Source organism: Artibeus jamaicensis, unplaced genomic scaffold, assembly GCF_021234435.1.
Source record: "Artibeus jamaicensis isolate MK-2021 breed Jamaican fruit bat unplaced genomic scaffold, CSHL_Jam_final scaffold_916, whole genome shotgun sequence".
Taxonomy (NCBI): Eukaryota; Metazoa; Chordata; class Mammalia; order Chiroptera; family Phyllostomidae; genus Artibeus; species Artibeus jamaicensis.
Window position 1 is genome coordinate 27,443,534 of NW_026522059.1, and position 24,269 is coordinate 27,467,802.

Sequence of the window (24,269 nt, forward strand, 5' to 3'; positions counted from 1 at the left end):
CCTAGTACAGTGCATGGCATATAATAGTTCAAGAAAACTATTTCTTTTTCCCCTTTGCACTTAAATTGCAGACCTCAGCAGGCACTTGTCGTAAAAATTCTCATGCTCAAAATGTGACTATATTTATACAATTATTTCCATTGTTGGTGCTGGAGATTAAATTGTTGTTTATAGGCCCAAGCTCAAACTTTAATCTTTAGTTTGTTTACTAAATTCTTTGTCTTGGGGAACAGGCATGGCACCCCCCAGAGCATGTAAAGCCACTTTGCTAACTCATTCTAGCCCGCAAACTTCATTCAAAATTATGTCCTAAAACACTCAGTCTACTGTATCTTTGTATTTTACTTGAAGGGTAGGAAGAAATCCTTTAAATATTCAGGAAAAGAGCTGTAATTCTATATGTCCTGTAATTTTCTTTTCACTCATGATTTTTTTTCTGGTGATACTTACATGCATATATACATTTATGCCAAATAAACAAGGATAAAAAACAATCTAAAGGAAAAAGACTATGGAAGGAAATGAAAATTGCCACTATGGTCTTCACTGAGAGAGGACATTTTATCCAAGAAACAAAGGGACATAAATACAAAGAAAAACTAAGCTTAGACGTGAAAAGTATTATGCCAGAAATAAAAAAGCCAGTAGATGGATTAGAAAGTAGTGATAAAGCTTTACAGTGCAGAGAATGGAAAGAAAGAAAAGTGAGAAAGTTAGATTATATCTATTTTTCAAAAAAAAAGCTGAGGGTAGGAAGTTATTAAATAATTCAAGGTAATTTCCTATTAGAGTTTGGGTGTCCGGTTCAAAGCACACAAGTGACCAAAACAGTGAAAAACATACAAAGGCACATAACTATAAAGTTTCAGTACACTGGCAAAAATTCTAAGTTTGCAGAAAGAGAATGGGTCACCTACAGAAGATTAAAAATAGAATGGTTTTGGATTTATCAACAATACTGAAAGCTAGCAGACAATAAAACAATCTTTCAAAATCCCAATGCTGGTGAAGAACACCAGAAAAGACAATTTTAGACAGAAAAGCATGAGGAAAAGTGGGAGAGGCAAGAAATCAAAACAAGCCTGATACTTGCTTAAGGAACTGCATACACCTCCTTAGAAACAAAGATTGAGAAATGGTTTGAAGTGGTGCCGGAGGTAGGAGTCAGATTATCAAGGGCCAAATACACTATTCCCAATCGTTTTGATTTTTTCAAAACGAGGAGCCACTGAGGATTTTCAGCAGGACAGTACTGTGAAATTTGTATTTTTGAAAGAGCAGTCTGAGGAGAATGGAAGGCAATACAATAATGGTAATAATAATTAACATAGGCTAACATTAGGCTGAGTTTTTATGGATTGTCTTGCAACAGACCTTTGAGGTAGGTACTATTATTTCCTGCCTCGAGTACAAACATGGAAAGTGAACCCTGCTAAAATCATGCTGCCAGCTGACAAGGGACATTTATTCTTCCTCAGGATTGGTCATTTCTGATTTCTTCTACAATTTTTGGATTTTTCATAACCTTCAATCTCTGACTATGGCTTCAGAGTCTCAAAGCACTGTATGAACCATCATTAATTCATCCACTTTGCCAATGAAGGTAAAGTTGAAAGAAATGAAGTTAACTGACCAGTCAGAGTAGCAGGGCTGGATGTAAACCAATTTCCATGCCTTTGTCATGGACATGCATGTCCACAGTCACTGATAAGCAGCTTAGTAGGGAACAAATTATATGTTAACTTCAAGCCCAGATTTTTTATTTACAGAGCACTATTCAAGTCTTTTATAGCAATTTTATATGTATATTACCTTTTTTTTTTCTTAAAACTGTCCAGGTAGGCAAGAGGTAAAATTTACTTCCATTTCAGATGGAAACACAGAGGTAAGTGACTAAAATGGTGGTTTTGAGTGGTGGTTATACTTTTGCCATGAAACAACTGACTAGTTAACCAAACAGCAGTATTTAATTAAACTACTGATGTACAAGGGACCTATGATGGAATTAGAACAGTTAAGAGTAACATTACCCAATGAATTAGGGTTTGTTTAGGGGGCTGTCATTAAGAGATACCTTATAGAACTGTGAAAGCTGTGGCTAAAGAAAATCTGTATCAAGGAAGCATTCTTTAAAATGTTGAGCATGGTAGTATTTTTGTAGAGCACTTGTAAGAACTTAGTATTCAAGAATGGTAGTAGAAATAAAGATTTTAAAAAATGGTATGGTTTGAATATCAGAAACACACATAGCTACTAATGAAGCTGGAGTATTGCAGATCTTCAAAATGAATGTTAGGGAAGGCAACATGTTCCATGATGAAATCCTGGGACAGACGGAGTGTCTGACTATTAATGTCCCCAAGAGCAAGACAAAAGTTTTGAACACATACCCAGCAATTCAGTGTAAAACGATCCTACTCTTATATCTTGTAAGCGGGTTTTGTTTTTTTTTTTACTTTAATGAGTGATTACGACTGGAACTGCACCTGCCTGAACAGTCTTCATCTTCTGTATGTGGGAATGATTTTCCCTTTCCACAAGCAACCATTACTTTTTTCCCCTCACCTAAGATTTACAAAATAGTTAAGCATTACATACAGAGAGGCCTACTTCAAGTATCAAGTAAGAAATGGAACACGAAATGATGTATGCATGCTGACAGTAAGTGCATTGGTATATTCCATACAAAATGATGATGGAGACTTTCAAACAGTTGATGGTATAAAAGTTTATTTTTAACTAGGGCTTCAATGATTCTGAGGTTTGATTAAAAGTGTGGTTTGGGTGCACTTTTACCCTTTGTTGTATCGGTTGACATAAACAGTAAAATTAAATTACAAACAATGGAACAAGAAATCATTTCCTTACATAAACTATTAACAGATACCTAAATACAATATGGGCTTTAAAATGAAATCATATGTATATAGTTGTATTCATAAAGATAAGTATACTACTTGAATGCTATACATAAACAACAAATCCAAATGCAAACAAAGACATTTCTCCAAATTCTGTTTCATCGAGCATCAAAAACCACCACTGTATTTAACTGAGTTAAGGAAAAAAAAATTTAATTCCACAGAAGACTTAATACTTCCAAGTCACTTTCTCTTTACAATAAGCTAGTTTGTTATTTAATCTAAAATGCACAAAAGTAAGGAATTCAACACTATGATAATAACATTTTTTGAAAAACCATTTGAATTTTCATTAGCTGTCTTTCCATGATACAAAAGACCAATGCAAGGAAAAATACTAAAGCAATGTTAAAAGAGGTAACATATTTGTATTTCTCCTTCTATAGTTTATCTGTAAACTCAAGCTCATGAACGAGTACTCCGTTAAATAAAGAATCCCTTAAAAACAAATTTATGAGAACCAAAATCAACTAGTATTAAGATTACATAGTATATGCCTCTACCCTGGCATACTGGTCAATGAAAATTCTGATTGTGTCTTTTTTTTTGGGGGGGGGGGTAAATAATCCAAAAGTTATTACCCTTTTTATCAGAAATTAGTCTTTGACTATCAACCCAAGCATTATTCTTAACTTCCTCCTACTTCATATTTAAAAAGCATAGTTAAAAGGATACATCTTTTAGTCCTTTTCTTGTACATTATTCTGTATCCACATTCTCTGCATCTGATTGGATCCCTGGATTTTATTTCATTTTCTGTGTGACATTCTGGAAAAGACAAGACATTAATTCAGTATCTGAAAGGAAAACATTACAGGCAAGCAAATTATCTTAACTATATTTTCCACCCAAAGCACTAAGATATACTCAATCTCAAGAGTATGTTGTTATTACCAATATACTAAGGGGGGAAGGAAATAAAAGTTGGGGCAAGCACTTTTTCTAGGAGAGAAAATGCAATCTTGAGAGGATTTTTATGGTTGCTAAAGTGTTCTGCTTTATAACTTTAGTGATGAGTGAGTCATTTAAGCAAAAGAGAAAATATTTAAAAACTGAAGTAAAATACTTATTTAAGTGTGACTCTTACCTCCACAGATATATATCATTGGCTGCTGCTTTGGAGGTTGAACGTCCTTCTGAGTGTCCATTGTTAGTCCCTGAAATCAGAGATTGAAATTCTGAACATCTCAATGAGGTTCCTTGCAAATCCAACCAGCCCTCATTTTTCTCAGAGAACGCTAGAAAGGTCCCAATTCCTAATCTATACTTTTTCAATCACTATGTATAGGCCTGAAGGACGAAACGTATTTAAAAAACAACCACCACCACTACGTATTATGTGTTATGAACTTACCTCCAAATTTGACACAATACACGTTATTTCATTTATACGTGTTATTGCATTACAATTTTTACAACTCTCCGAGGAGGCATTACTTTCGTTTTATAGATGAAAGAACCCACGTTTAGCCAAGTTAATATGCGCGGGGCTTATTAGGAGGCAAAGGAATTCAGAACAGACTGAATTCCAAATGAGAAAGCTCGTATTCTCATTTGGCACATATTCTATTTTTCCAAACTTTGGCAGGAGACGGCCAAAAGATTTTACCTCTCAACAGGGGAACACGCAACCCAAAGGTAAGGGAAGATGTATAAAATACTGTAACTCTCAATTGCAAAACAGCTAAACTGAAAAAACAACAACAAAAAAACTAGGCAAAGGGTTAACACCATCTACTCTATCCCCAGACTTTCCCAACCCTAACCCAACACCGGACCTTTAAACCCCAAACAACTTCCCAGTTTGGGCCCAAAATACTCACCCCCAAATCCTGACCACTCAACTCCTCACCCACGTAGCTTCCAGAAACTCCTCTCTCTGTGTTTCCCAACAGACTGCAGCTTGCCGGCGTGTTGCAGCCAATTTCCGGCGCTAGTCTGTGACGCATGGAATCTCCGCCCCTTCCGCTTTTTCCGACCCCCCCCCCATCCCGTTCCATTCCAAGGCCAGGTTGAAGTACCCGGATTGAGCACCGGCGGAAGAGCCGGGGCATTTGTATATTGGCATGTGGGTGCAAGTTCCTACTTCGCTTCCACCTGTTTTTATTTCTCAGGAAAGCAAAGCATTTTAACAGTTCCTCAAGTTTAACGAGGTTTTTTTTCCTGACTAATGAAGTGGGTGAAAAGTAACACCTCCAGGAGGGCAGAGGATTTGAGAGAAAGCGAAAGGACAAATGACCATGAAGTTCTGAGCTAACCGTTCCCCGTAGGAACACAAAAGAGTCTGCTCCACGGACTGTTTTCACGTAGAAAGGCACCTTTCAGGTTATGTTTTTTAGATCATTTGTTATCTGTGCTGAGGCAGCAGAACAGCCACTCCCCATCCTCATAATTTTGTTTTTGCATTTCGACCCTTTCTCTCTTAGTCTCCTGTTACCCTCTCAACCATTTCTTTTCTCGTTTTACAGCAAGGGCTGGCCTGAGGGTAACCACGCCAGCTACTTCCACTTAAGCTAAGGGATTTTTGTAGCAGTAGCTGGCCACTGACCTCCTCCCGTCCCATGGAGAGGTGTGTTTTCAAGGATCGAAATTTCAGTGACAGTATCAGTTGGGTTCACAATATTTACATTTGCTTTTCTTTCACAGTAGGTATTTTACTTTAGAGAGAGAAGAAAATAAAATTATTAGAATTTATTTTAAAACTTAACCAGTTAATAATCATTTTAATAGGAGAAGCGGTTTTCTCTCTTCCCTTTATTCATTATATCTGGTTTCTTCTTAAGCAGGCTATACTTTTCCCCATCTTTCCATTCAGCACCTGAGAACGTTGGGCTTCACCTTCATTTCCAGGAGGACTTCCAATGGGTTGCACCTCCACAGACCAGTTTGAGAGATTTCACTTGATTTTCCTACTCTTCCTAGCTGCCAATTTTTTTAGTTTCCAGGGAAACGCTGTGGAGTTTCCAACTTTTTCCTCCAAAGACAGGCTAAAATAGAGCATAAATATTTTTTAAAGACTTTATTTATCTTTAGAGGGGAAGGGAAGGAGAGAGAGCGAAATATCAATGTATGGTTGCCTCTTGTGCGTCCCCTGCTGGGAACTGGCCTGCAACCCAGGCATGTGCCCTGACTGGGAATCGAACCTTGATACTTTGGTTCGCAGGCCCGTGCTCAATCCACTGAGCTACACCAGCCAGGGCGAGCATAAATATTTTGACCATCAGCCCTCTTACAAAGTACCTGTCCTCAGCCAAAGTGAAGGATATTTAAACAAAACAGTCAAAACAAGTTTCCTACAAGAAGTATTAGGTAATGAAGTATTACAAGCATGGAGTAATCCAGAAAGTGTAACTTGAATCATTGTATGCTGTCCTGGATTCTGACCCTCTGATTGAGGTATCAACATGATTCTGGCCTATAACTCGCCTATAGAGATCAGAATGGATGATGCAGGTAGAATACGAATGGGTCCTGGACCCTGCAGAGGGGCAGGGTAATGAAGAGGAGTAGCAAAATAATCTAAGATTTCAGCAAGAGTTCGTGTTTGATGTTAGTCCAGATCCAACAACCTGTTTCCTATCAGCAAAAACCAGTAGTTTTAAAAATATGTTGGAGCATGGTCAGTGGAAGCTATTATCAATGGTAATAGCCAACTTTTGAACACTTACTATGTGCCAGATATCACTGCATTTCCCTCCATAATGAGAATATTTGTCTTGCCACTTTGGATACTAATGCTTTTAACATCTTATAAAATGGTTATAGAGGTGCAACTTGCTATTTTCCCCATGGGTCTGTTTTTATTTCTTTTTTTTTCCCCTTGAATGTGACCATATAAGTATATCTGCCTAGTTTGAATGCCATGGTGATTAAAAAAAGTCTTCCATTATGTTTAACCGGGTGGTCCCCAAAAGAAGCTTTAGATCTTGTGGAAAACATGGGTCTTAGAAACCTGAGTTTAGTAACAAGATGACACCCAATCCAGAAAGGGAAACAAAGAGGTCCTTTCTCAGGAGCATGAACAACCAACTGGCTGGGGCCCTCGAGAATTTTTTTTTTGTCCTTGCCTCAAACAAATTTTAGTTTCCAGCTATAACAAATTATTTAGTTTTTCTAATGCTTCCAACTGTTTCAATTTTCGTGATCTTGCACGTTTTGTTTTGAGTTTGGAGTCCCCTGTTAAGACCTCTTCAGTTGCCATTTGTTCTTCAAAATCCACCTCACTTTATGAAGTTAGCTCTGCCCCCCACCCCTCTCTCTTTCTGCCACCACTGTTTCTCTATTTCACAGGTGGCAAACACAAGGTTTTCAGGCCGAATCTGGCCCTTTGCCTTGTTTAATCCAGCCGGCACCTTGTTTCTACATGGCTGCAGCACCGAACTCTCGCTTAACTGCTAAGGAGTAGTTACTCTTATACAGTCCTAACATTACATTCAGCCCTTTGAAGGCAACCGTGAGGCTGATGTGGCCCCAGGTGAAAATAAGTGTGACATCCCTGCTCTATTTATAGCACTTAATACCAGTGAGCTGCTTCGGGACAGTAACTGTACCTTACTCATCTTTGAATTTCCAGCACTCAAATCAGTAATTGGCAAATAGTCGAAGCTTCATCATTGATAGTTAACTTGATTTTAGATATATGTCATTTGGGGTGATTAAGGGGTAATCAGATGGAGAGCTGTCCAGTCAGAGGAGAGTGGCAGTAGCAGCCGCTATTGGCTTAAAAGTAACAGCCGAAGCGTTGAAGGTGAAGCACAGAATGGTAAAGTAAGGAAAATGCTGAGGCAGGACACCTCATTTAGGGAATAGGCAGAGGAGAAACCTCCAGAAAAAGGAGAGTAGAAGAAGCTGCCAAGGGCAGAGGGATGGAGCCTGGCATGTAATAGGTGCTCAGTAAATAAGACATCAATTTTTAGATGCCTAAAAACCAGTCGTAATCCTGTCTAGGAATAAATACTATAACCAAGTTAGACTTTCAGATCTTATCCTGTGTACATCTGTACTTCTCATCTAAAAGGGGTTTACTTGTAATCTGCTTTTTAGACTTGATTATCTTAAAGTGACTATTCCGCTTTGTTACTTTTAATGGCTTCCACTGTAGGACCTATTAGCTTTTCTATATAATGCTCCCCAAGGTGAGAATGAGAAGAAGAGCCTGTAAGATCGGGAAGCCCCCGCAATGCTTCGGATGGGGGTGGAAGGGTGGGCGGGAGTGGACCAGATCCCCTGCAAAGGCTGGGGCGGGGCCTGCGTGGCGCATGGTGGCCAGTGGGGGCGCTGCGGAGCTGGAGGAAGGGGCGGGGTGGGGCGGGGCGGTTACCCGCGGGCAGTTCAAACCCTGGGAGGGGAAGGCTGCGGCCCCACGCGAACTTGGCGTGGGGGTTGCCATAGCCGCGTCTCCCTAGGACCGAGGCCTTAGCTCCTCCCCGGCGTCCCAGGCAGCGCTGCCTTTCTTCCCTCCCGCCCGTCGGCCTCGGCTCCACTGCCGGCCCCTTGATCTCCCTTGGACCGCAACGGGGGGCCTCCCCGCCGGCCGGGCCGCGGAAGGTCGGGAAGGTCAGGCGGCGACGCGGCGCTGAGACCGTTACCCACCCACCCGTGCGCGGGGAGCACCTCGGGGATGGACGGCGGCGCCTCGGCCTGCACTGCACTTCCAGGAACCCGAATTTGAGAAGTTTTCCCAGTTCTAAGACTAGCTGGAGAAAATAAGGGTATTAAAATTCCCGTTGTCCGGAAAAGCTGAAGGAAATTCAATGTGATTGAGGCCTTTCCAAGTGTTAGAAATAATTCCTGCAACATGTACTTTCCGTACTCTTCAAACGTTCGCAGTCGCCGTGCTGCCGCACAGTTCAATTAATTGTTCAAACTAAAGTTTTCTCTTTAAGTGGTCTTTCTTTGACATGAATTTTAAAGGCAAAATGAGAGATTTTCTTGTTTGGAAGGCTGCATAACTTTGACATCTAAGAGCTCAAGAATTTACTGATGGTAAGACTTTCCACATTAACAGATGAAGGAGATTTGGTTTTAATAAGTTAAAAACTAAGTGTTTGACAAGAGCTTTTTTCTTTTTTTTAAACAGCATTGTAGAGATAAGTGTTTCCAACCCTTTATCCGGAATCTGATGTCAAAAACTGAATACCGAAGAGGCTTGATTCACCACTGAACTGTTGAATCAGTAAAATTAAGTAGGTCAATGGGCATTCCATTATTTGGCATGAATAATTTGAAATGATTTAAAAATTAGTTTCGGAGAACCAGTTTTGAGACCAATTTTGTAGGGTAGTGGAAAGAGGAACATGTTGACAACAGAGACAGCACGTCTGAGACAACTTCAAATGTATAGGAGAATGTATAGAAAAGGAAAAAATTAGAGAGTTTTTGTGTGTGTTTATAACGAGTAGCCTATGGCTTTTAAGGGCAGGAGATGATATCTGCATCCTTTGTTTCTAACAATTTGCATTCCCAAATTCTAGCACGGTGAGACACCTAGTGGTAGAGTGGTGTAATAGTCACATTTCTTTTAACTTTATACAAAGGTTCCTTCACTTAATTTTAGCAAATGACATGAGTGAAAACTGTTACTTAGGAGAATGATTTTCAGAGACGGGGAGACATTTGTGGTCGCAGGCGAAATTTTAAAACACTTTCTATCTTATTAACATTTTGAAAACAAGGATTGTTTAAAAACAATACAAGTTATAGAAAACAAAGTTGATAGTCTTGACTGGTAAGCATGTATAGAAGATTGCAGTGATTCTCAGGATCTGAGGAGCTCTAGATTAGAGGGAAACGTGTGGAGTTTACTAGGTAGGAATATAGGTTGAAAGATAGATACTTTGCCCAGCAATGATGATCTTCCAATGATCATTATATCATAAAGAAACCATTTCCTTTTGTGGTTAGCTTAGCAATTTAAAAAACCTTCAGGCATTCATATATTTATCTGCTATGATTTAGGCATAAATAAATTACTTTCCTATTATAGCCTAAATATATCTTGCCAGGATCTTTTAATACAGAAAAATCGAATTTGGTCTGGAGAAAACTTTGAAAAAATTGACAGAAGTTTTAGTATCCTTTGAATAATCTGGAGAAATATCAGAGACAATGATAAATTATCTTTGTTTCCTTGGAGTTAAAATTTAATTTGAGTTTCTAAAAAGAAGGAATGTGATGATACTGTTGAAAAAATTAAGGAGTAAAGTATTTGCTCGTGCCATTCCTTACAAATATAATTACTGAGTCACACTTCTTCTTTAAGTGATTTACTTGAGTTCTTTATTTGAAATTTCAAGACCATTATAAAGGGTGGATCTCCCACGAATAGTTGTATTTTAGTGCTGTTGTACTTTAGTGCTATTAAAATCTAAGGTAATTAAATAATGTAAAAATGATGCTGCCAGGTTTTTTTCTCCTCAAGCGTAGTTCAAGAAAATATTTGTGCATGGTGCTTAGACTATGTTTAATCAAGTCAAAAGAAATATACTTTTATTGTCAAGTGTAATAAAGTCAAATTTTATTATACTTGACAATAAAAAATCAAGTATAACTTTTTGATTGTCATATAATTTTCATTATTATCTGTATTCATAACAATTTGGTATAAGCTCCCAGGCTATGCATTTTAAAAGAAGAATAAAATTTGTTTTCACTTTTTACGAACAGATTCTGAAGATGTCAGACAGGCATTCAGATCAGGCTGGAACTGGAGCAGGAAATGAGGTGGACTCTCCTACTGTCAATTTCAAGTTCGGCCGCCTCAGAGATTTTTGTTCCACATCTTCCTTTCAAGATAGTGGTTACAGTGAGTTGTTGAAATCTTGCAGCTTGGATAATACAGATAAAGAATTTTTTGAGAACACGGGAAAAGGCCCAACATTAAACTATGAGTATCCTGAAACCTCAAGTCTGGGCTTAACACATTCTTTAGAGACCCCTACTCAAAAAAAGAGATTTGTCTTTGCTAGGAAGGAAGTGGATAATGAACCCCTGGAACTTTGTGAAACTCCTAAACTCAGTATGAAAAAATGTTTACTGCGCAGAAGGCTGGACGTATCTTTCTCTCTTCTCGAGCAAGACTTCGAATCACAAAGTAGTTCTCTAGAAAGTAGTATAAGCCAAGTTCTCAACCTAGAGAAAAATTTTCCAAGCAGCGCTTCAGGTTCTCCAAGGCAAAATAATCTCAGTGCTTTAGTTACTAACACTTTGAAAACAGAAGAAGTGACTACCAGCAGTCAAAAATTGAGACTTAATTTTTCTCAACACAAGGCTTCCACAGTTGATGACTCCAAAGATGACTGTAGCCTGTTTGAAGTTGAATGTATATCTCCGATTCAGGGCAATACTTTTAAAGACTTTATCACTCATGACTTTAGTGATAGTAGTCTATGCATTAATGATGAGAATACATATCCTGAACTTCTGGGCTCCTCTGGTAGTGGAACAACTTGTGAAACAGATGAGGATATATTTGTGACTCCAATAAGTAACCTCGTAGCAAACATTAAATTTAAGGCAAGCAAAAGACTTTCTCCATCTGAAGTGAGAGGCAATATTTCAACACCTGAAGATAGTGGTTTTAACTCACTTTGCTTCGATAAATCAGAAGATTCCCTCTCAGACCAGGAGAGTTCTTTTCAAGAACTCCAAAAACATAAGGGAACTCTCAAAGTGAGGGACACCATAAGAAAGTCAAGGCGCCTGGGAAGGTTGAGAAGACTGTCCACCCTTCGGGAGCAAGGCTCACAATCTGAGACAGAAGAGGAAAACCAGATCATCCACTCAGCCTCTGAAACAACCCCAGCAGCTGCTTCAGACATCTCAGAGAGTCAGCCCAGCAGTGACAGTCAGAGTGCGGATTTGATTTTAGGCTTTAAGAATTACTCAAACACCCCAGCCTTGGAATTAGTGCATGAGCTCTTTATGAAAAACAAAAGGAAAAGGTTTCAGCACAATAGTGCTCATGAATTCTTAGAAGACAGGGATGGGGAGAAAATAGCTGTGCTGCAGTGTGTACTTGCAGGACTAATTGGCAAGAAAATGGGTATAGAAAAACTGGACATCTTAACAGAGTTAAAATACAGAAATTTAAAGCATATTCTTGCAGTGGTTTTAGACTCCTTGACTGCAGAAAGCCTATGCAGGTAAGAAATAATTTTTTTCTGAAATAAAACAGCCTCATCACTTTTAAGGTAGTTTTTCTATGAGCTGAGTAGTCATCCAGTTTTTCATTTTATTTTGTTATCTCTATCTTTGGTTGCCTTATACCTTATCAAAGATGGTTTAGTGAACTTCCTGATAGAGCTTGCTAATGTACTTCCTTACACTTAAAAGCCTTCTTCAGAAGCCACAATATAGTCATTGGGACACAGTTCATGTCCCTATCATTTGGAAAGAGAGTTTATAAAAGTTGAACTGCAGATTTTCAAGATGGCAAGCTTTATTCCATGAAAGTTACTTAATGATTTATTTAGTAGTTCACATTCTGTTGTCAGATTGCAAATTGGAGTAAAGTTATGATACTTGGTCATAAATAATGTAAAGCATTATGGTGACTAAGGAATGACAACATACAAAGGATATCATTTAGTTATTGAAGTTTTAGAATCCAAAAACAATGGTTAGCTTTCATTTTAGGGTTTGGTCTTTGCAGAGACCAAGGGAATATGTGTTACTTCATTTTAATTGTTAACACAGAAGTGGAAATTAATTAGTTTTAGGAATTTCAAGGAATTAGAAACTGAAGGATTCGTGATCATGGATTTCAGTGTACTGAGTGCTACTACATAACTAAAGAGAAACTCAGACATTTAGGAGTACTGAGGGTGGGTTACCAGGGTTACAAAGACTAAACTAAAGCTGTGTTCATACTGGCAATTCTGGGGAGTCACAGGACTGTCAGAAGATAAGACCCTGGCAAGGCCGAACTAGGAAAAAAGGGAGTCATGTGGGGAGCATTTCTGCAAGGATGTTTGGGGGAGGACATGCAGGAAAGTTAGTGAACCTCTTTTTTGATAGGGAAATGTCAAGAGTTTGGATCATAGAGCCACATTACTTCTACTATAGCCCTTCTTCACTTTTCTCCCATAATTAATTATAGGCTATTGCAGAGAATTATAGAATTTCATAGCTGGAAGTCTGAGATATCTAACCTAATACTGTATTTTGAAGATGAGGAAACTGAGCTCTGGAGAAGTTAAGTGACCGAACAATAGTCACTCAAGCGTGAAATTATTGTTCAAGATAGAAAAAGCAAATCAGAGGAGGAGATAAAATAGATCCAGTTGTACAACTGAGCCTTCTGATTTCTAGTCTAGAATTTCCCCACAAACTTATTGCAGTATAAAGTATTTCTGAATAGACTTGATCAGAAATGTACTTGGTCTAACCTAAGTAGGATAATGAACAGATTAGTGCAATTGCATGTGTATTCCGTTTAAACGTTTAAATGAGATAAATATTAGGAAATGGCTGAGATATAAGAATTTTATTTTTATATGCTGGAGTATCTGGATACTGACCAGTTAAAATAGAAACTTAGATGATGCTTTTGGGCGCTCACTTGAAGTTGTTGATATTCAGTCATATTTCAATAACTACCTCTTCTGCCCAGCCCTGTAAATGTGTACTATTTGTGCTGCAGAATGTATGTACAATGTTAGTGGTGTCCATTCTTGGTGATTTGAGATTATAGTTAGTTGAAATAGCGGTGGTTCAATCTGTAGTTCATTTCTTCTCAATGACTTTCTGCCTGCTCCTATTCATCAGTCTGCTATAAGATACACATACCAGTTTAGGGAGAGGCAATGCCACTGAAGCAACCATGGTAGCTGGAAGAGCAGTAGTGTTGACAACTCAGGTATTAACCTGGGGCCCTCCTTATGTGTGACTTTGTTTTTCAATGGTCTTTGAGTAATTATTTAAATCAGAATAATGGAAACATCGGATTAACAGTTGAAAGGTTACTTTTCTTATAGATTACAGTAAGTCATATTTTTAATGTGTATTTTTAGGTTTAAATTTGCTGTCCAAAATGAAGAATTTTCTTATAAATTGCCATATGCAGAAACTGTTAATATATACAATATGAGGACTGATCTTTTTGTTATAGTGCTTGGAAAGTGAGCAGAAATTGGCGTGAAATTATTGTTCAAGATAGAAAAGCAAATCAGAGGAGGAAATTTTATATCACACAACTGAAAACAGATTCTGAGGTAACATATATAATACTTTTCTAAAGTATACTCTAAAATATAAATATCTAATGATCCCATATTGCTGTACAACCTAATTTGGTTTTCCTTTCTTTTATACTTTTCCACTCAGCAAACATTCACTCATAAGCTCTGTACTTTTCCCAAACTCCATTTCCTTCTGGACTGTGAGCTGAATAGACTACTTTGCTTCAAAAACATTGATGCTAACATTGTTTTATGTGCCATCAGCAGTATTCGAATGTCAGTGATATGCTGGATCCTGTTCATAATTAGATATTCTTACAGCATTTTAAAAATTTAATCCTTTTTTCACTGATTTTAGAGAGAGGGAGGAAGGGAGTGAGAGATAAACATCAACTTGTTGTTGCACTTATTTATGCATCCATTGATTGCTTCTTGTGTGTGCCCTGACCAGAGATCGAACCCCCAACCTTGGCGTACTGGGATGACACTCTAACCAACTGTGCTACCCGGGCTGTTTTTTAGTCTTTTAAGTGGAATTGTGTGCCGGTTGCTTAGATTACAATAGTGAACATTTCTGGCACAGTTGCTGCTCTCTTGGAGCTCATACCTTATGGGTGATACAAGTAGGGGAAGGCCAGAGTTTGTTTTGTTGGATACTTGGGGATCAAGAGAAGGCTTGCAGAAAAAGTGCATCTCAGCTGAGACCAGAATGATGGGTGAACAGCGAGCCAGGTGAAGACAGGGACTAGTGTTTCAACGAAGCAATAGCATGTGTGAAGGCCTAGGGGTGAGTGAGTGGAGTGCTACTGGTAAAGCATCGCAGGCTTGTATTCCTGTGAAGATTTGAGGTCCAGCTTTGAAGCTACAAGAAAAAGCCTATGGAAGCTGATTCTTCTCAAGGATGCTACTTGCTGTAATAGGTATCCGACGACGCTGGCACCCATGTTTCTTGTATGTTCCACTTTTAGACATTTCTTAAGCATCAATATCAAAAGAAACTCAGAGTTTACCCCTTTATTCTTGTTCTAATAAAAAGTATTTAATAACGTATTAAAGGAAATTTTTCATTTCATTAAATATAATAATTGAGATGAAGCATGGCATAAAACAAACAGGAACACCCAGATTTAGATTGGTGGATTTTTCAGTACAATGAAATGTTAGGGACTGCTTTTAACTAAAACATTGTCCTTTTATTTTACTTTAGAGAAAAATTTTACCTTCTCACTTGTAATGAGTTGCCTTACAGTTTATTCACAGCTCCTGGCAACTTCCGGCCACAGCTGCTGGCTTTGGGAGCTTACAATAGTGAAGGTATTAACTGCCTTCCTAGAGTGCCGTCCTACATACTAACAATAGACTTAGAAAACAATTTTTAAAGCCAGAACCTATTAACATTAAACTTTTAGCCCCATATACTTTTTACACCTTACATGGAGCAAGCCCGGTTTGTGCTTGGCCACCTTTCAGGTAATTCTACATAAAATAGTCTATCTGTAGAGCCTCGCCACCATTTTTTTAAACCTTGGTTTCTTAAAGGTTTTACCTTACTTAAACTTTTCCCCCTTATTTTGGTTTGCTTTTAATTTTTTTCAAAGTAAAAGAAATACATGTTTAAAAAAGGCAAATTAGACGGACGATGGGGCTTATAACAAAACACATTTTCCTGTTCTATGGCTTCCCAGCCTAGATTCTTCTCTATTGAGGCCATCATTTTCAGCTCTTTCGTTGTTGCTTTTGATATTCGCATACACTTTTCTAAATAGAAGGCCTGTACTGCCATTTCTCTGCATTTTTTCTACGGAGATTTTTTGTTCTCTAACCTCTCACCACTACTACTTCTACTATCTACCCCCCAACTCTCTGAATGTCTTTCTCCCTTTCTCCTATCTTAATGAACATAACTGCACCATGTGGGAGTGAGTCAGAATTAGATGCTGACAGTATGAAGACTGTTGAGATGATTATGACTTTTGACAGTTGTAATATGCAGTACACTATGACTAGACCTTTTTTCCTTATATAACTTTTTTCCCCAGAGTTAATAACTGCCCAGTTTCTTTCTTTTTTGCTCAGTGTTTCTCTACACAGGTCCCTGATTCATCTTCTATTACCCACCAGAACTGGAAATCTCCTCTGTGTAAGTCCAAACATATCAGGTATTCTACCTTTCCTTCTTTTCCTCAGAGACATCGTTCCTGGTGTCCTTTGCACTCTTATTATATATAATATGGGTTGCTTTCTACCTGAGCTATCCTAATGTATCATTAACCGAAGCAAAAATTACAAAACCAAGTCGTTGGATGGTTTTCTTCACACTTGGGTAGCATCCCTGAAAGCTCCTTGTGTGTGAAAATTAGAAAGCATGGAGCAGCTACATGCAACGGCATCTCAGTTTTATGTGTGCTTCCAGCAGTGGGAATGAACATTGCGATTGGAATTCTGCACCTTTTCCACTGCATTTCTTAATTTACTGTATCCTGCACTGCATCTTATAATCATGGAACTGAGCAACCATGAGGTGACTCCACTCTCATATTTCAATGTTTTCTGGTAGCATGTTGATTGATGACTGTGTTTCAGAAAATTTTAGTGTTCACAAACATGTGCCTTTGCTAACTGCTTTGCCTTGTATTGTTCAGAGGTGGTTGTATGCATGTCAAGCTCCAGGAGAACAGGGATTGGACTGTGTTATTCACTTGGCATCTTAGGTATGCCATAAATATTTATTAAATGAATGCATGTTTCTTCTGTGGCTGAAATTTGCCTCAACAACATATCTCTATCCACTATTTTGGTTCATGCATACTGTTTACCAACTTCATTGAAACCCACTGAAATTTAGCATGCTGTTATGTCATGTGCTTATGGCCTAGACTGCGGACCATTTATGCAAATGTATGTAGAAATGTATTGAGTCCTTGAAAAAGTTCAACTGTATTTATTCTAATTTCTGAAAACCAATACTCATCCATTGCATGTGTGCATATGTTGTTAAACTATTAATCACATAATTGTTCATGACCAGCTAACTTCATTTCCTATGTTTATCCTACCGTGATTTCTCAGGTTTTAGGTCTCTGCACTGCTAGGAGCCAACTTGGCTAAGGGGGACTCTCAGGGGAGAGGCCACAATTATAGTTGGATGCATGAGAAAATTCACTTGCAGTTCATTTTATTTTCTTAATTGGTTAAGAATGGCCAGTTGTTTTTAAAAACACTTTTTTAAAATCAACTTTAACAGAGTAGGATTACTCATTGAAACTATTTCTTGGCTGTATATTTGAGTGCTGTAGAAATCCATTTCAGATAAGAGTGATTTCTTTGTGTCCTTTTAAGATATGAAACTGTTTAAAATTTAATGGTAAAAATGAATCAAATATTTACAAGTATTGCAAAAAGCAGCCAAACCAATTGGTGTCATGGTTTAACCAGGCCATTATTCTTTTAATACGTGGCAAAGGTAAGAACCCTTCAAAGAATTTCATGATATCCCATAGCAAACTTTACAAAGGATTCATCCCTTCTTAGATGTTGGCTTCACCTGGGTTGGCAGGCTCCAGTCTGTGGTCCAAATCCTGTCTACCACCTGTGTTGTTAAATTAAGTTGTATTGGAACTGAGCACTGCTCTCTCATTTACGTACCTCTGCAGCTGCTTTTGCTAAAATAGCAGTTGGGTTGCTGTGGCTGGCCCGAGAAGTGTGAAATATATACTATCTGGCTCTTTTCAGAAACAAGCTGCCAACTCATGTCTTAAATAAAAAAATAACCAATCATTCAAACTGAAAGCTAACATTTATTTTTAAATTTGTAATATATATTTCTTTCACTTTTAAATATTAGATGAGAGAAAACATTTTTTCTAAAAAGGAATGGTTTAGGGAGAAAAATTCTAGTGGTGTGAAACCACTTCTAAACACTTAAATACACATGCATCAGAAAGCTGTCCTAGAACTTGTGACATTACAGTATTGACCCTTCTTTCTTTTACCACAGCAAGCTATATTAAACGTGCAGGATGCTGCCACGCGGCTTCATCTTTTAAATCGATCAGCTTTAAGATCTGTACAAGCTCAGGCTAGGACACCAGGTTCTCAGAAAGAACAAGGTTCAATATTCTCTCCTTGGGGTGAAGTTTTGACACCTATAGCAAGCTCTTCAGTTACTCACTCACATAGTAAACAGGAAGAATATGTTAAGGTGAGTATTATGTTGTTAGAAATAGATATTTACAGAGTTTGAAATAAAGTGATTCTCTATATGAAACTGGAAGATTTGTATATATGCTTTTACTGCAGGTTGCCAAAACACTTTTTAATGATGAAGCATTAAAACCTTGCCCAAGGTGCCAATCCCCTGCTAAGTACCAGCCATATAAGAGAAGGGGGCTGTGCAGCCGCACGGCCTGTGGCTTTGACTTTTGTGTGTTATGTCTGTGTGCTTATCATGGGTCAGAAGAATGTAGTCGAGGAGCAACAGGTCCAAGAAATAGAAAGGATGCTCTTCCAGGAAGTGCCCAGAGTAAGCGGAGTTTGAAGCGCCTCTAAAGAGACTTTCTGTGTGAAAGAAGCATTCCCCCAAGCAATGTTTAGTCCGACTTAAAATTATGAATATTTTAAAAGCATGCAAATTCCCCATTAATGACAGATGATGATTTATTTCCTGTTTTGTATATATTATAACCCATATTATTATATGTTTTCTTTAAGGTGGTGAGTTTTGAAATAATTTTATTTGACTATGTCATCTTTACCCATTTTAATAACTTAATGTTTTTAAATAAAGAATTTTCAGTGTTATCACATATATGTATTTAACCATTTCATGTAATATTTAAGAATTGTGCATTTCATCACTATGTGTTGAAATGGTCTTTAATGACTTTTTTAAAGTAGTTTTTCAAGTAATATTTACAATTTTGAACTTGAGATAAATGGTCTTATAGATTTAGAAAATGAGTATTCAAAATGAAGTACAAATAAAATGTTTTCAGAAGTTCTATTGAATTTATAATTTCAAGCTTTCTCTTAATTTGGTGAGTGTCCTATTTGGGTAGGCTTCTGGCTAAATAAAATTTGCTTAAAATTCATAACTAAGGAGATATAAAAAGTAAATTATTAGACATATCTGGTTATTCGTAATGGGAATCTTAGCCAGTACATCACATATTTCATATTAGTACTTTTTTAAATTCCAAAACTATAGTCAGAGATTTCATTTGTTTGTTCTAGCCCAGGTATCAATATTGTGACAAATATGGGCTGGTTGAAAAAGGTAAGGTTTTTTAAAATAAGAATATTTATTAAATTGTTTATAATGTACCTCTTTCTAAAACTGATTTGAATTGCATGTTTATAGAACAGTAGCAAGAAAGAGATAAGTTCTATTGTTGAACAAATTACTAAACCCAGTGGATAATTTAAAGGTAGTTTAAAAATTTCTTTGCTTGTGTTCAGGTAACTGATGTGTTTATGTGTCTGTGTACATGTAAGGGGGGGGTCTGGCCACATTGCTGGGGGGCTGGGAGAAACCTTATCTGGTGCAAAAGGCTGTCCCCCACCCAAGAGAAAAGGGGTTAGAGGAAATCCCAAGGTTGTAGATTGAAGTAGCAGGAGAGAAAGAGCCCGCACTTCCCCAGAGAAGGAAGGGACCCCCGAGAGGGGCTGGGAAGTGCTAAAGGCAGGATCAAAACAAGAGTTGGGCTGTAATTCCATAGCCCCAAAGTAAACAAAAAAGTAGCTTGTGACACTGCTTGCACAGAGCCTGCACGGGGCTGTGGGGCTGGAAAAGGTCACAACACGCGTTCAACAAGGTGACGCCCCTCCCTGGGCAGAAACTCTGTGCCCCTGTGTGGCTGAAAAAGCCTCCCACCTGCTTCCAGGTCATGGCGGCTGGAGGAAGGGCAGAGACACTGTGTTGGCTGACACACATGGCAGATGTTGGCCCAGAGATAGTTGGGAATTTCGACATTCCCACAGCGTGCAGGATTTGGGGGGAAAGATGTAAAGTGGTGGGTGCACAGCACTCTCTCTCTTCCTTGCCCCTTGCCCCTGGTCAGGGTGGGGAACAGAATGCCCTTTTTGCACTCCCCTTGCAAGGTCAGGAGCCAGCTCATGGAGGCCCAGTCCTGTGCACAGGACACATGCACCACCAGTGGTGGGTCCACTGACACTGTGCCCTGCTCATGGCTCTTGTGTTACTCTGCTTGCATGGTCTGGAGCAGACTCATGCAGTGAGCCAGCGGGACACTGAGGCCTTGCACCACCGGGCCCAGGGCCTGGACTGCTCCCATTCTTTTGCCCTGAGAGCTGTACAAAGAGGCGTGGGCAGGAACTGGCTGCTGAGCACTAAGTAGCCCTGGATGCCAGGGCCCAGAGAACTGAGCCCTTCATATGACCAGCTGCAGTGATCTGGCAGTGAACCTTGGCCCCGGGAGAGGGAGAAAGCTGTGGCAAGGCCATGGAGACGCTGGCCTCGCAAGTGTATGCTTGAGAGAGACAGAGAGAGCATGGAGTTGGGGAGATGGACACCCATCTGTGCAGCAGCCTTGGACTCCGAAAGCACAGATAGGAATGGAGGGGGCGTCTCTGGGCACGGATTTGGATTTCAGTCTTTTTGGGAGCAAGGGGATTTCTGTGTTTTGCAGAAGAGAATGGCTTGATGCAGGGGAGCCCTCACTTCCCCAAATTGGACACCCCGTTAATAAAAACCTTTTTCCTTTAATCTCTGTTTTATGCTTGTGTATGGTGGCACGTGGCTGAATCCTATTTTGCCCTGTAACATACACACTATACACAGATTTAAAATGTAGTTATCTTATACATTGTTTTGACAACACTATTTTAAAGTGTGAATTAGTACAGGTATGTATTGAAAATGGGCCCTAAGTTTCCCCCCACTAAAATTTTGGATTAACTACTAAATATTAAATTTTGTCTATATCTTGTCTAACTTCACTGAGAATTTTTGGAGGCTAAACATAAGTTTGAATAAGTTATTAGTTGTATTCAATGTGGTACACAGTCCATAAATTTTACATCACATTTTCCGACATTAACTCCGATTTAATCCAAACTGTGTACTGTCTTTGGCCTCTCTTTCTGTGTCTCAGAGCAAACCATAGATTCTTTTGCCATATGGACATCGTCGCAATTTTACGATCTTGATATCTGCCTGACCTAAATGCCTTCCCAGAAGTGACTTTTAGGTCTTAAAAATCACAGATCTGGTTATATGATATTTTTTTTAAAAACAAAATATAAGATTGTCTAAAAAATTTAAGTGTTTACATTTCCTAATATCGTACGGGTTTTTATTATTTTATTAGAAAGTAACGAAGAGAAAAGACAAGTGGTTTTTTTACCTCTTCAGCGTGAAATTGTCAGAAGTGCAAAGTAGGCACCTGGTGCTCGTTCCAGCCCGTGATGAGGCACTTGGTCACCGTCTGATGTTTCCCAGACACGGTACCCTCACAAAGCGGTCCCCTGTGCCATCTTTGGTTACCCAGTCTACTAGAATGTAATATTTAATTTCACTCTGGTGGCGAAAACATCGACTTTTACTGCATTTAAGTTTAGAAATCAATAATCTAACATGTATTCCTCCCTACTTGTACATGCTGTTAACATTGAAAGTTCAAATTTTTAAAACAGATTTTATTTATTTATTTAGAGAGAGGGGAAGGGAGGGAGAAAGAGAGGAGAGAAACATCAATGTGTGGTTGCCTCTCACACAACCCACAGTGGGGAACCTGGCCTGCAACCCAGGCATGTGCCCTGACTGGGAATCGAACTGTCTACCCCTTGGTTCACAGCCCAAGCTCAGTCCACTGAGCTACACCAGCCAGGGCTGAAAATTCAAATTTTTTTATATTTCTGATTTAAAATAATTTTTTAGTGTCCAAGGAATGTATGTAATCTCTGTTTCCCCTCTGCTTGACACCAGACTTTCCGGTTTCCTATTCTGCGTGTAATTTACCTCCTAGAAGCCTCTAATTTCTAATCAAAATAAGGGTCCCATTCATTCGGTTTAATTTTATTATTATTTTTCTGTTTTGTTTTTGTTGAGTCAGTTTAATTTTAGAGCTGGCCTTTTCTAATTCTGCATGCAAAAATTGATTTAGGCATCAAAAGACGTACTGTTTGGCCATCTTAAGTTAGTATCAGTTTTAGTTAAGTCTCCCCATTGCTCTAAGTACTTGCAAGTAAAGGCGTCCTGTTCATTGTCCATCTGCAGTATTGATGCGGGCTCGGGGCTGGGAGTTTCTGGCCTTGCGGGCACTATTTCCCATGTTAGTTTTAGTTTTATTTTGGGATCTGTAGAGTCTGAACAAACTTGTAGGGTGGGATACCGTGTGGTGGGTAAGGGTGCTGCTTGTGGGTTGAGCTGCAAGGGGCTGTCACCTCCAGAGTCACCTCAAACCCTCTAGTGTCTTGGTTTTTCTCCCCAGCTGTCTAATATAGCCGTGAGGACTCAGAGAGCTCGATAGCCAGCCTTTATATGTGCGTCCCCAGATGCCAGTCATTTATTTGCAGTTGAGATGGAATTCCCTGTGGACCTCCTGCACATGGTGGGGTATGCCCTCGGACCCCTCTGCGGGGGTTTGTAGGCACCTAGGAATACCAGAGATTCAGGCTGGAGGGAGGAAGTGCATCTTATTTTTGGAGTCAAACAAGTTCATGTTCTCATTTATCCAGCAAAAGGCTTTGTTTAGACCCTCAGAAATTCTAATTCAGAAGCCAAAGGTAAAATTGAGCCACCCATTTTTTCCCCTTCCTGTCCTTAGTTATCTGGGTCCTTAGCTTTAACCTAGGTTCTCTCAACCCTTACCTTTTGGCTTCACCTTGAGTGTTTCAAAACAAAAACAAAAACAAAAAAACTCAGCTCAAAGTCAGCCTCTTACCTTAAAACAGAGAGGTCTGAAATTTTGAGGAACACTCACCCAAGTCCACCTGACGCAAAGGGAGGAGCCTGGGGTGGGTGGTGGTGGTGCAACGGGCCCCTTCTGGTACCTAGCACAGGTCTGGGTCTGCAAGCTGGTGCTGGGTGGGCGTCTCTGGAATCCTGCCACACTGTGCCAGAGCAAGCTAATCTGGGCCATGGTGCAAATATCCAAGTCACAGCACTGTAATGTTGGCAGCGGCCAGAACGAAAACAGCACCAGATGTTGGTTCAGCAACCTCAGTACTTAAGTTCTGGCTGGGAAAGAATTTAGAGCCAAGGCTCAAACTATAAGCAAAGTTTACTTAGAAAGTCACAGAGGTAGAAGAAACGGACCACAGGAGAAATGAGTTTAGGAAACAAGTTACAGAAGCAAAAGAAGGGCCCTTGGAACTTAGGAGAAGAAAGAGGCAAGGAAAACCCTGCTGGGGTGGGGGGTGGGAGAGGGCGGAGGAAGTCGCTGACATGCTTCCGGAGGGAGAGCGATATACTGGATTTTAATGAGGATTTGAGTATTACGACCAAGTAGTTGTGTGTGACAGAGTATAAGGGCTGAATACCACATACTTTAATGATTATATTTAAAAAGCTTTCTGAGAAAAAAGATTATAGAATAGGGATTCAAAACATAAGCCTCTTAGTGGTAGGTTTTACATTTGTATGGGGTCAAGAGGTAAGTAGATTGACTTGAAGAAAATCATACAGTATTCGCAACTTTATTAAAGGCTCCAGTTATTCAGAAAACAGTGCCATCCCAATTATTGTAAATTGTTATGTAGTGTAGTAACTGACCAGAACAGTTAGTCTAGCTGTCCACTCCCTTAGCATCCTGTTCTTCCTCTTAGTTCACACTATTTAAATTGCTTATTTACTCTCTTTCCTCATAAAGTATAAGCTCTGTCAGGCCTAGAGTATAGCACGTTTGATTTAAATACGACTGCACCCCTGGTATTTGGCTAATGTCAGGGAATTAGAGGGTGCTTGATAAATATTTTTTTGAATATGTAGGTATTTTTAGTGCTAGTAGTAATTTCTGTCCAAATAAACCATTATACTTTTATCCAAATGATTTATTAATTTCTTAGTGTTTGATTTCAGTGTCTATTGCTTTGTCAAACAAAAATGTGGGGTCCGTATGGTTTCTTAAATTGCTTTTAACATGTAACCAGTGAGTTGACTTGGTTCACTCGTCCTTTCAGCTGCTTTTTCTTACAACTAGTTAGTGTA

General features: G+C 39.0%; 2 protein-coding genes across 2 annotated transcripts; one reads left to right on the forward strand and one right to left on the reverse strand.

Annotated features, from left to right (window-relative positions):
• Positions 1–2,713: 2,713 nt before the first annotated feature.
• POLR2K (RNA polymerase II, I and III subunit K) lies at positions 2,714–4,845 on the reverse strand. Its single transcript, XM_053661069.1, has 4 exons — positions 4,745–4,845; positions 4,009–4,078; positions 3,597–3,689; positions 2,714–3,042 (listed from the first exon to the last, which is right to left on the reverse strand). Exons 2-4 carry the CDS (start codon positions 4,067–4,069, stop codon positions 3,020–3,022), a joined length of 177 nt encoding a protein of 58 aa, XP_053517044.1. The 5' UTR covers positions 4,070–4,078; positions 4,745–4,845; the 3' UTR covers positions 2,714–3,019.
• A 3,873-nt stretch (positions 4,846–8,718) lies between these two features.
• FBXO43 (F-box protein 43) lies at positions 8,719–18,649 on the forward strand. The gene is made up of 6 exons (XM_053660955.1): positions 8,719–8,729; positions 8,835–8,892; positions 10,587–12,064; positions 14,032–14,134; positions 18,099–18,302; positions 18,401–18,649. The coding sequence occupies exons 1-6, from the start codon at positions 8,719–8,721 to the stop codon at positions 18,647–18,649; spliced, it is 2,103 nt and encodes a 700-aa protein (XP_053516930.1).
• The last annotated feature ends 5,620 nt before the right edge of the window (positions 18,650–24,269 follow it).

Bases quoted from the DNA above. Each gene is read 5' to 3' on its own strand.
- FBXO43 (XM_053660955.1), top strand. The intron at 8,893-10,586 runs AGAATTTACTGA...TTTTACGAACAG, and splicing joins CTTTGACATCTAAGAGCTCA to ATTCTGAAGATGTCAGACAG. The intron at 18,303-18,400 runs GTGAGTATTATG...CTTTTACTGCAG, and splicing joins AACAGGAAGAATATGTTAAG to GTTGCCAAAACACTTTTTAA.
- POLR2K (XM_053661069.1), bottom strand. From the start codon at position 4,069: ATGGACACTCAGAAGGACGTTCAACCTCCAAAGCAGCAGCCAATGATA. The intron at 3,690-4,008 runs GTAAGAGTCACA...TGTCTTTTCCAG, and splicing joins AATGATATATATCTGTGGAG to AATGTCACACAGAAAATGAA. The intron at 3,043-3,596 runs GTATCCTTTTAA...AGTTAAATACAG, and splicing joins CAAGAAAAGGACTAAAAGAT to TGGTGGTTTTTGATGCTCGA.